Here is a 12,472-nt window from a genome sequence, read left to right on the forward strand (position 1 = left end):
AGGGGTCCGGGCCCGCCAGGGCCGCGTAGGGCCCCGCGGAAGTGCCGGCGCGTAACGCCGAAACTGCGGCGGTGCCCGTGGGGAGGCGCGGCCGGGGCGGGAGCGGCCGCCCCGTCCCGCCCCGCTCCGCCGCTCGCGGTGCGTGTCCGGCCCCCGGCCCCGCAGAGGAGCCGCCCCTCCCGCCGCCCCTGGGCAGGCAGCCGCGCCGCCACCCCCAGGAGGGGAGGGCGGCGGGGGCCTCGCGGAGCCGGTGGCGCGGCGTGACGCGCTCGGGCCGCGCCGCTCGGCGGGCGGGCACCATGATGCCGGGGGAGACCCCGCCGCCGCGGGCCGGGGCCGCGGCCTGCGCCAACTGCGGCCTCCTCCAGCAGGTAGCCCGGGGCTGCGGCGCCCGGGGGCGCGGCGGGGCTGAGGGACGCGGGCGGGGGGCTCTGCGTGCCGCAGTCCTTGCTCCCGGTGCGGCGGGGGCTCCGGGAGCCAGGGAGGCCAACGGGCTTTCTGGCAGGAGCATCGGCGGCGAGCTTTAGCTGGGGGAAATGCGGAAAAGTCGCTCGTGGCTGTGCGGCGCGCCTAGGAAGTGTCTGGGTGTATCCTTTGGGTTTCCCTCGGTGCGGTGGAAGGAGCGTCACCAGCCGCCCCCTCTCCAGCAGGCGAGCGGTGCTGCAGCACAACGCTTTGGACAGTGTCTGTTTTCCCTTTTAGATGAGGGGAAGGCCCTCATGCGAGTTCGGGGGGCAGAGGCGGTCTTGGGACACGCCTAGAATGAGTAGGGGTTGAGGAGCTGGGAAATCTATAGGCTCGAATGAGACGGGTGCTGTCAATGGGTACTGTCCTGCCAGAGCTTAACTTGAATTTGAGAGAAAAAGTTATGGGGGTTTTAGTATATTATCTACTGTAAAGGCAAAGTGTGAAGAGCTTTTGTAGCAAAGCCTCATCTAAGTATGCACAGTTTCTTGTGGAGCCTGCATTTTCTATACGTTTTTGTAAAAATGTGTCTTTGGTGAATTATTCACTTGTTCAGTGAGAGAACTGAGAAAAGCAAGACAGATTGTTGAATTATGTAGAATGTTAGCAATCAGTTTAGGGGCTATTTACAGTGTATAGTGTTGGGTTTTGGGGTGAAACTTCTTTACCAACTTGAGACTCTTCCTTACAGAATATAAATGAATATGTAGCCGCATTAATTGCACTGAAGCAAAAAATGATTGATGGAGAGTAAGTACATTGTGCAACTGTTTGTTTGTTTGTGATTGTTTGGTTTATTTTTACTGCTCTTAAGTTTTTTTAAGCAAAAAAAAAAAAATCTGCATTTTGTGGAGTGTAGATATTCATTAATGCACAAAACTAAATCCTCCTCAAAGTGAAAGGAACTTCTTCACAAACAGGTCCTAAATGTGGACTGTAAGACTTCCTAACTTATGCCCTGAAACATTTGTGTGTTATGGTATTCGAAGAGGGCTGGTTTTTGTAGCTATAGTAGCTTATAAGTTATTATGAATACTAGCAGAAGCAGCTCTTTGAAATGGTTTGTCTGTTGTGAAGAACATAGCATGAGAACTAAAAGTTAAGCAGAGATGTATACAAACCTTTTCAACAGAATTCAGTTCAAACATTAAGCTGTGAAATACTGTTGGGATTAAATATCAGAGTATGAATTAACATCAGTCAGACCAGTAAAGTTCTCAAATGCTTTTCACTGTTTGCTTTCTTTTCTGTAATTGCTTCCACTTCTTCTGAACAACCATCAACATAGGATGGTCTGCAATAATGTATTAGGATACATTCTGTGTACCTCCATACTATGGCCTGATACCCTTGCTGTATCTCCTCATTGTAATGGTGTGTTTCTCATGTATCCTGTGTGTCAATCTGGCTTTAGCAAATCTAAATTCCTGTCCTGCATTCTGGTTTTCAAAAAGTATTTGAGAGTCCTCACTGTCTTACCTAGGGCCCCTTTCCTGAAAGCTCCTTTGCTTTGTGTCTATAGATTCTTTTTCCTACCTCCAGATTTTGTGTCCTTCTCTCTGCCAGTGCATACATTTCTTGTGGGAGTTACCTCTTACTTAATTGCTTGCAGCTCAACCTCTTTCTCTTCTGCCTGACTTGATTAATCTGAACTGTTGCAAGGGAAAGTATTGCAACCCTCTCTGTATTTGGGTAGCTGCCACAGTATTACTCTTGCTTGTCTTCTCTCCGTTCTTAAAAACCTGAACATTTGAGGAAGGGGTCAAGTAGGTTTCCTGTGTGCTGTCTAGTGGCCCACATCAGTTACCCTCTTATGGTTGCTAGGAGAATACTTTTGAAGTCTTTTGAACTATATTTCTTACATTTATGTCTTCTTTCCTAGGTTCAGGAATTAGGATATGGCTTTGTAATTATATGTATGTTTTTTGATTAGATGTATATTACAATTTTTTACCCCAAAAATATTTTTGTTGTGTTTTTTTTTTGTTCAAGCTGCAAATTGCTTTAAAACAGAAAAAAAGGCAAACAACTGGCAACATGATTTGAGGTTTGAATGGCTTAATGAAAAAAAAGGGTTATGTAGACTACCACCAGAAAATGCAACCCAATCTTACGCTCTCTGAATTTATCTGTAAAGCAAAAGGACAGGTATCCTAAGATATGATTGTCAAAATCAGCTAAGAAAGAGTAACCTTTCTTTTTTGTCTTGCAGTCATTTGCTGACAGAGTATCAACAGAAATGTACTGATATCCTTTATTTTTCTACTAGTATTCTGACAGAATTAGTAATTCAACATTTCTTAGACAAGGGCTTGGGGCTTTTTATTTAAGGTTCAAGTTAAAAGATGATGCCTTTAGTAAATAATAGACTTAATAGGCTTTGTAAAGAAAACAGGGCTGTGTCTGATACGCGGCTTAATGTGGACTACATGAAATCTACATTGCTGAGAAGGACTCAAGTATTTTTCCTGTAACAGAAGAGGCTCTGCTTACTCACTTCAAACATTTGAAATGTTTCAACTAAACACTTAGTTCTGAAAGTCCTCTGGGCTTTGGGTGGAACTCTTTATTTGGTGTTTCTTTGCAAGTGGCAATTGGATCAAAATATATCTAAGGATGTTTGAGAAACTGTTTTTAATTTCTGCCTTAACAAGAGATTACAGCTTCAGTTTGCTGAACGGTAAGTTTGACTTAAATTGTTTACTAAAGGTGCCATGGTCTCTGTGTCTTGGACAGTTTTAGGAGTCTGATGTAACAGCAGCAGCCTTGGGTCTGGGCTTAACTTTCATACGGACCTTTCTTTTACCATGCTTCCTGGGTCATTAGCAAAGATAATCTTGTTGAGGAGGGAAATCTGTCCTCCTCCTACAATGCCTATGTGAAATTCTTTCCTGGCCCTGTGTTACATGAGTCTCAAGTGACCAAGTGGAGATATGAAAGTCATCTTGGTGGTGATTAAATGTAAGTGTATTTGAGGCAACTCACTTTGTGTGAAGCATTTTGTCTTAGTGTTGTGGCCTCTCATTCTACTTGATTATAGAGGAAGAGGCAGTGTAAGATCTTTATGGAGTCCATCCTGTCTGCTTAAAAATGTCTCAGTCAAACTTGCTGTATTTCACAGCACTACCTACATAGAGACATTTATTTGTGGGTCTTCAGTGTAGGCAACTGGGCAGTACTCCTTTGTGGCACATGCCATCTGCTTGTGTCTAGCTTTAGACTCAGTTAAAAGTTTTAAAATCAGATCTTGAATTTTCTTTGAATGTAAAATGTTGGATGGGTACTTAAACTCTTAGAAACCTTTTGGGTATCTTTCACAGCATTTTTCCATAGGGGAGAGCAAAATACTCAGAATAATCAAAATACTCAGAATAATAATTGAGTATAAAGGTACCATATTCTTTGGCAACTTTTAAAATTTTTTCAATTACACTTCCTGTTTCAGAGAGATCTCTGCTCTCCGTTGTCAAGTGGAGCAGATGCTACAGAAAATCCTGCCCTTGGAAAAGTGCCAGGAAGAGTTGGGTTCCTTGAAAGCAGAGTTGGAAGAGAAAAAGGTATGCTTGTAAGGTTTAAATAACTCACACTTTTTCTTTTGAAGGAAATGTATATAATTAATGCTCATCTTCATGAAGCAGGCTTTAATGAGCCCAATTGTTATTTCCAGCTCATTGGGACAGACAGCTCTGGATTTAGGTGAAATTAATTAAATGGCAGCAGGTTTCTGGTAGGCACAAAGTTCAGGCTTTTGTAGTTCCTATGACTTTTGTGTTTTATTTCCTTCTTTAGGAAGGAAAGAGAGACTTTAAAATTCCTTTGGTTTCCTGTTCTGATCTTATTAGATTACTGAAATCTCTTAATTTGTACTACTAAAAAGATGCGAAGAGGGTCTATGTAGAACAGGATTTTGCTTCTGTTACTATTTCGAACATATGCCTTTACATTATTGGCTACTTGAGTTTATTCTAAATTTCTTCCCCATCTCTTAGCTGAGATTTAGTTTACAGAAGAAGAGCTTTTGACTGTTCAAATAGCCTAAATATATGTATTTTCAAGACATTAACTGTTATTTCTACAAAAAATACCCCAACTGCTTTCTTGTAGTTTTTTCGTGCCAGCACAAGGTAGGATATTAACATTTGTCTTGTCACTGTTCCTAGTTTTTGTTCTATATTAGGACTGTTTAAGTTCTCTTACCTCAGCAACCATTTGTAGCTCATATCCTGATGGCACATTTTCAGAAAAAGCAGGATTATATGTATAGTGTATAAGAGTTGTGCTCTTGACTTCAGCTTCGAGCTCCTATTCAGAGGGCTGTTGGAGGCATGTACTCTATAGATAGGTACCTACAGATTTGTTTGTGTGTTTTTTATACCTTTGGCCTTTAAAGAGGAAGAATAATCTGGCTTTCACACCTGCTTGTTTTCTTACTGAATACACTCTTTTGGCTATGTACTGTTTTCACTAGAATAGGTGAAGTGTCAGCCATCTAGTTTTTGCCCTCAGCAAGGATGTATTTTAACTGTGCTTTCCCTCTCTACAGAGTTCTCTCAAGATTTATCGCGATAGTCAACTGGAGTATGTTAAAATTAAAGAAGAAATAGTAAACAGTGATGCTGTGTGAGTGATTCTTGTTTTTCTCACAACTTTTATTTTCCCCTCCTACCTGTTCCAGAACCTGGTCTTGTGCCTTACCTAGTAATGCTTTCCGTTTTGCTAAAATTTTTATGCTTATAGCTTCTTAGAACAGGGAGTTGATTGAAGAATGGTCTTAAATTTTGTAGGAGGGTGGTAGTATTTTAATTATTATTCTGTCTTGAAATGGCTTTTGGTGGTTGTTTAGTGAAGGTTTTCAAGAGCAGGATGAGATTGGAGAAGGAGCTGTAGTTTCTCTAGTTTTAAGTGGTTGTTAGACTCAGCTATTTGTTATTGCTGTCTGTTTCTGTTGTGCTGATAAGTCTCCTAGGCCAAGGTAGAAATGATAGTGCCAAAGGGATTTGACTTTAAATCATTCCTTAAAATAATTCTTTTAGAGAAACAGCTCATCAGGCCCTGAACTCTCCACTGTGTTTGGAAATGAGCAGACAGGTTTTGGCATCAAAAATCTAGAAGACAGTTTTGTTGCCATAGTACAAAATATTGTGAACCCATGCCTTGATAATTCCCAAAATTTGTTCCTCCGGTAAACAGTCAGGCAGAGGCTTCCGTGCCTGGAGCATTTGTGTGTGGTTTTGTGTCTTACAGCTCTTGATGGATTCACTTATGAATTTGTCTAATTACTTTTTAACCCTGTTATATTTCTGGTCTCTAAATCACCTGTATCAGAGATCTGTGACTTCTCAGTTAGTGGGGGGAACTTGTGCTCTCAAAAGAGAACCAACTAATATCCAGCTGGGTGTTGTGAGTTTGTAGCTGTGGTTATTTTTCTTCATGTGCATCACTTCATATTTATCCACACCAGTGATTGCTCTCTAGTTGCTTGGAATTCTAAGACTTCTGGTTTTTGTAGTCAGTTTTTATTTCTGATCTTTTCCAGCACACATCCTAGTGGGACTTCCACCGGTGACTCCTTACTTTCTTCCTTGTAAACTGGCTATAATTTTAACTTTGGTGTTCCTAAGCTCTTTTGATGTCACCAGCAGGTTGAGGGAGGTGATCATTCCCTTCTGCCCAGCACTGGTGAGGCTATACCTGGAGTACTGTGTCCAGTTCTGTGCTCCTCTGTACAAGAGAGATACGTGCATATTGGAAAGAGTCCCTGGAAGGGCCCTGGAGATGATCAAGGGAGGGAAGCAATTCTCAAACGAGATACTGTAGTATCTTTACATGGCTTATGAAACATACAATACTCAGAAGCACAGCAGCAAGCCACTATCATCCACAAGATTGTACAAGCAGACTAGCAGTGTCACTTGCTGTTAACACTTCTGCCAGGCTACAATTATTGCATGTATACATACACTGTCCTGTGAGCCCAAAGGAATCTTTAGCACATCGCCCTTTCCAAGAGCATGAGAGAGCAGCTGTCCCATTGCTAACTGCATCTTGAGGGTGCACTGACCACCCTCATGTGCTGGCAATATACTGTTGTCGATATGGATGTATCGCCTGTCTCCTGTCGGCCACTCATACCCTGAAGAAGGCAGGGCCAGGGTCAGTCAGCCTTACTTCAATCCTTGGGAGGGTCACAGAGCAGCTCATCCTGGAACCCACCTCCAGATACAGGAAGGACAAGAAACTCCTCAGGAGTAGTCAGCATGGCTTCACCAAGGCTTCAATGACCTTGATAAACTTCTGCAATGACCTCATGTGGCTGGGAGATGAGGGGAGAGCAGTGGCCAGTCTGCCAGGCCTTCGGTAAGGCCTCTGACACTGTCTGCTGTAGGAGCCTCACAGCCCCTTAAGCTGGTGCTGTAGGGACTGTGTGAGCAGACAGTGAGGTGCACTGAAAAGTGGCTGAATGGCCGGGCCCAAAGAGGTGAGGAGCAGTGCAGAGTCTAGCTGGAGGCTGGTAACTAGCAGTGTATGCTGGGGGGCAGAGAAGGAGGACAGCATACTGGGTCCAGTCCTGTTTGATATCTGGATGGTGGGGCAATGCATACCCTAAGTAAGTTTGCCAATGACACAAAGTTGAGGGGAGTGGCTGATAGGCCAGAGGGGTGTGTTCTCATCCAAAAGTGAGTGACAGGAACCTTGGGAAATTCAGCAAGGAGAAGTTTAAAGTCCTGCACCTGGTGAGGAACAATTACATGCACCAGTATATGCTGGAGACCGGCCAGCCTGAAAGCAGCTTGGCAGAAAAGGTCTCAGGAGTCCTGGTAGACACCAAGTTGAACATGAGCCAGTGATATATATACTCTTGTGGCAAGGAAGGCTAGTGGGTATCCTGGTCTGCATTAGGCAAAGTATTCCTAGCAAGCTGAGGGAAATGCTCTTTCCCCTCTACTTCAGTACTGATGAGGCCACACCTGGCATACTGTGTCCAGTTTTGGGCTCCCTTGTACAAGAGAAACGGGGACATACTGGAGGAGCAGTGAAGGACCACAAAGATGTTTAAGGAACTGGAGCATCTTTCCTGTGAGGAAGCCAGGGCAGTTCAGTCAGGAGACAAGAAGGCTTAGGGGTGATATTATAAATATCTATAAATAACTGAAGGGAGGGTATAAAGAAGACAGCCACACTTTTCCAGGGTGCCTAGTGACAGGACAAGAGACCATGGGAACAAACTGAAACACAGAAGGTTCCCTCTGGACATCAGGAAACACTGTTTTTACTGTGAGGATGACTGAGCACTGGCACAGGTTGCCCAGGGAGGTTGTGGCCTCTCCATCTTTGGAAATACTCAGAAACTGTCTAGATGTGGTCCTGAGCAGTGAGCTCTGGGGGCCCTGCTTGAGCAGCGTGGGTTGGACAAGTTAACTTTCAGAGATCTTTTCCAACCTCAACCATTCTGTGGTGCTATAGCTCTTTTAAATACCTTTGACATTGAGGCCATTTTGAGCAGTCAGTCAAATGAGTTCAGTAATTTCAGATCTGAGTTTCTTCAGAAGCAGAATTCTGGCAAATCATTCATAAAATTAATGCTAATCTACAGTTACTGTAAAATAATTTAGGTAAAAAATTATCTCTCAAGTCCTTTGGTCCAGTCTGCCATTTAGAGCCAGCATCAAACTTAGGTTGCTGAGGACCTGGACTAGTTGTGTTTTGAATATTTACAAGGACAGTTCTGAGCTTGTATCAAATGTGATAACTTGAGGCATATATACATGTCCACTGTGAAGGAAGTTTTAGGTAGGGAATCGCTCCTACAGAGAAGCTTTAAAAGAAGTACTCAAATCTTCAGACTCTTCCAGAAGTAAGTTTGCTCATTTAAATTTAAATATCAAATTTTAAGGGTGAAATAAATATGACAGAGACAGTTGTTTGTATTGATATTTTTCAGCTTCCAGGTATTACAAATAAAACCACATGATTTTTGTCGTTTGGTTAGATTATAACACTATGTATTCTGCTTCTGAATGCACCTTCTGTTAGCATGGTTTTCTGTAAGCTGAAGTTGTGCTTGTATCTTAGAGATCAGGTAGTTTGAGTTGTGTAGTTCTTGTGTAGTTTGAGTTTTGTCCAGATGTATCATCTACAAACCTTGCTTTCCGTGAATTACTAGATTTAACATTTCTTTCTTAGTGTAATTGTATGTGTTGATGAAATTAGCATGCTACTGCACCTGTGAAAGTAACTATTTTATCTGTAAATGTCATTGCAATGATAAATGTTGGCACTTAGTGGCTCTCTGGTTATTCAGTTTCTTAATTGTTTGTTAGTTGTCACAGAATTTCTGTTCTAAGCTGAAAGTTATTTATAAGAATCATTGAGTCCAACTCCCTGCTCCTTTAGGACTACCTAAACTAAACAATATTACTAAGAGCTTTGTTCAGTTGCTTCTTGAACTCTGGCAAGCTTGATGCCCTGCTTCCTTGGGGAGCCTTTTCTAGGGACTGACCACCCTCTCAGTGAAGAACCTTCTTCTGCTGTCCAATCTGAACTTGTGCCTTTGCAGCTTCATTCTGTTTCCTCATGCCCTATCACTGGTCACCAGCTAGAGATCAGCACCTCCCCGTCCCTTCCCCTCTAGAGGGGGTTGTAGACTGCAGTAAGATAGGTCATCCCTTGGCCTTCCCTAAACTGAACAAACCACGTAGCCTCAGCTGCTCCTTATAAATCTCGCCCTCGAGACCTTTCAGTGTCTTGGTTGCCCTCCTCTGGACACACTCTGATGTCCATCTTACATTGAGGTGCCCAAAATGGCATACAGTACTTGGGGTGGGGCCGCACCAGTGCAGTATAGATCAGCTGACTGTGCTGTGCTTGATGCACCCCAGACCATTGTTGGCTGTTTTGGCTGCAAGGTAACACTGTCGACTCACATTTAACTTGCCATCAGCCCACGCCTGCAGATCCGTTTTGGCAGGGCTGCCCTCCATCCTCTTGTCCCCTAATTTGTACAAATAACTAGGATTATCCTGTACCAGGTGGAGAATCTGGCACTTGCTATTGTTAATTTTTTTTATGGTTGGTGATTGCCTGGCTCTCTGGTCTACCCAGATCTGTACTATCAAGGGAATCTACAACTCTTCCTAATTTTGTATCCTCTGCAAACTTACTTAACATACACATTCAAGTCCTGTGTCCATTAGAAAGCATTGGCTCTAAAACTGAGCCCTGGGAAACCTCTCTTACTGGCCTAATGTAACTCCATTGACTACTGCTCTTTGAGCCTGACCCCCCAGCCAGTTCCTCACCACCTTATAATGGGCTTGTTTAGCTGTGTGTCCAGAAGGATACTGTGAGAGACAGTATAAAAAACTTTGCTAAAATCCCAAGAAGCCCACATCTGTTGGCTTCCCTTAGTCAACTGGAGGGGTGACCTTGTGATAAAAGGCAATTAATTTTGGTAAGGAGGACTTGCCACTTGTGAACCCATGAACCAGTTACTACATTGTCTCTCAAGTGTTTTTTCTCAGCAACTCCCAGAATAACCTTCTCCATAATTTTATCAGGCACTGGAGTGTGACTGACAGACTTGTATTTACTGGGGTCTTCCTTCTTACCCTTCTTGAAAACTGGGACAACATTTTCCAGCTTCCAGTCAACTAGGACCTCTCCAGACTCCCAAACCCATTGAAAAATAATGGAGAGAGGTCCTGTGATAACATCAACCAGCTCTTCTAGTATCCTAGGATGAGTCCCATCAGGCCCCATAGATTTATGTATGTGCAGCTGAAGCAGCAAGTTTTGAACAAGTTCAGAGTTGGCTGGGAGTTTATTATCCCCATAGTCATTGTCTTTGCAACACAGGGCTCTGGAGGTTCTGAGGCCCATAATCAGTGTTAAAGACAGATTTGTATAGGGCATTAAATGTCTCTGCTTTGTCTGTGTTCTTATTTGTTAGGTGACTGACCTCATTGAGTAATGGACCAGTGTTATCTCTGATTCTCCTTTTGCTGATAACATATCTTAAAAAGCCCGTTTTGTTGTCCTTCAGAGTACTGGCCAGCTTGAACTCTAATCAAACTTGGGCTACACTTACCTCCTCTCTACAGTGGCAAGCAGCATCTCTCTAGTCCTCCCGTGTTTCCTGTCCTTGCTTCCAGTGTCCATGCATTGTAGATGCAGTACTTCTGTGCATTGGTCAGAAGTCAGACAACTGACCAGTTGGTCTCTGACCATTGAGAGAACAGAATTTCATTACCTGCTATTTTTAAAGGACAACTCCCCTCTTTTTTTCTGCAAAGGTGTTTTATGAGGGTTGTTTTCTCAAATTCTCACATATGGCTTGACTGTCAAAGCCATCATTTGAGTGCAGAGAGAGTTAAGTATGAACATGTTCAGACTGAGAAGGTCCAAGAGTATCTTTCTGTTACTTTGCAGTCTAAGTGCTTTGACTACTGAACGTGCCAAAGGTGGTCAATCATCCTGTTTCTGTGTGGGTTTTCAAATGTAATCCAGTTAATGTCTGAAGTGATTGTTAAAGGTTGCACATTGACAAAGGCTCAGGCTGTAAATCTCAATTCATTATACAAGTTTTAATATGGGGAATGGATGAACTGGATTCTTAATCAAAGTGATCAGTGAGCATTGGTATCTCGTGTTTGTCAGGACAGACTCCTACTTATCACAAGAGTTTTAAAAACTGCTTCTGGAATATTGGTATTTAACAGAAGTGTTTACTCTGTTCCCTGCCCCCCCCCATTTTGTATATGTTTTGCATGTTAGGCAGGGCTGGAAACGCCAAAATCAAAATTGTTCAGGATGCATAATTTCTGGGAGTTTGGTTTGGCTTTAGTAAACAGCTGGGTATTCTGAACAAAAAGCTGTGAGACATAAGTGATCCTGAAGGTTGTTCCTGATTATCTAATTTCATAGGTCTTTTTGATTGTAAGCCAGGCTCTATTGTCTAATTAACCTGTCTGCATTACATCAGAGATATGCAAAAACCAGAAGCCATTTTTCTCAGGGTGTGTAACTCTGAGTTGTAGCTGGAGGTATATTTATGTACCTAGATTAGTGGACTGACTCTCTTAAGAGCAAACTATCTCTGTAACAGTTGCAGCTCTTTGTGTAAGAATGCCAGCAACATGCCACTGATTTAAGTTTTCAGCTTCAGGGACGCACTGATCTCACAAGTCCTGCGTCTAAGAAGTGTGTTTTCTCTGAAATGGCTAGATTTTAATATTTTTTTATTCTGGCTTTTTGTGTAACATATCTGTACAAAAATGATGTATTAATATCTCCTTTTTAACAGGAGAAAGAAACTGGAAACAAAAGTGAAGAAACTTGAAGGTAACTTTCTACATTATATTACTATGCTGTTGTCCTACTACATCTCTGATTTCTTTCTTATCCAAAGAAGTAATTGTAACTTTCCAACTCTGAGGCCCCAAGGAACAAGGTTATGTGTGGCACCACTACCATGTGTGGTGCTTAGTATCTCAATTACATCAGCTCTCCTACAAAGTGTTGTCTGAGTATCTTAAGCACGTGGCATAAATGAAGTTGGAAGATAATTCTGGTCATGAAAACCTCAAAGGATGGAGTCAGCCCAGCCTGTCCAGGCACCCTGATTCACTCTGACTCTTCATGGTGAAAAAGCTTTTCCTTCTAGCCAATTGGAAACTCTTGTTTCAGCTTATGCCTGGTGTCTCTCATCCTCCCACCATGCACCATTGAACAATCTCATTCCATCTTCTTGATACCTCCTTGTAGGTGCAGGAAAACTGCTCTTGGATCTTTTCTAAGGTTTTTTCTTTTCTTTTTTTCCTCTCAAGATAATTAAGTCTAGTTCTACAACCTTGTTTTTAAAGGGCATGTGTTTCAGCATTACAGTAATCTTGGCATGATTCTTCTAGTCCTGTTTATAATATCTAAATTTGCAGTGATCCTGACACGTTTTCTGATTTTTAAATAGTCTGGTAATTGGGTTTTGTTTGTTTGTTTTGTTTGTCAGTAG

At 42.6% G+C, this 12,472-nt stretch overlaps 1 protein-coding gene across 3 annotated transcripts in view; it reads left to right on the forward strand.

Moving 5' to 3' along the window:
• Positions 1–283: 283 nt before the first annotated feature.
• Positions 284–12,472, forward strand: part of ICE1 (interactor of little elongation complex ELL subunit 1) — a 33,028-nt gene continuing 20,839 nt past the window's right edge. For 2 of the 3 annotated variants that reach the window (XM_051609424.1, XM_051609426.1), the window contains exons 1-7: positions 284–371; positions 1,157–1,215; positions 2,678–2,712; positions 3,127–3,145; positions 3,911–4,022; positions 5,009–5,085; positions 11,768–11,805. In XM_051609424.1, coding sequence (XP_051465384.1) covers positions 300–371; positions 1,157–1,215; positions 2,678–2,712; positions 3,127–3,145; positions 3,911–4,022; positions 5,009–5,085; positions 11,768–11,805 — 412 coding nt within the window. In that variant the 5' untranslated portion in view covers positions 284–299. Of the gene's footprint in view, positions 372–1,156; positions 1,216–2,677; positions 2,713–3,126; positions 3,146–3,300; positions 3,427–3,910; positions 4,023–5,008; positions 5,086–11,767; positions 11,806–12,472 lie in introns of those variants that run through there. The other variant, XM_051609425.1, reaches the window with a different exon arrangement.

The sequence above is a fragment of the Apus apus genome, chromosome 2, assembly GCF_020740795.1.
Source record: "Apus apus isolate bApuApu2 chromosome 2, bApuApu2.pri.cur, whole genome shotgun sequence".
Classification (NCBI taxonomy): domain Eukaryota; kingdom Metazoa; phylum Chordata; class Aves; order Apodiformes; family Apodidae; genus Apus; species Apus apus.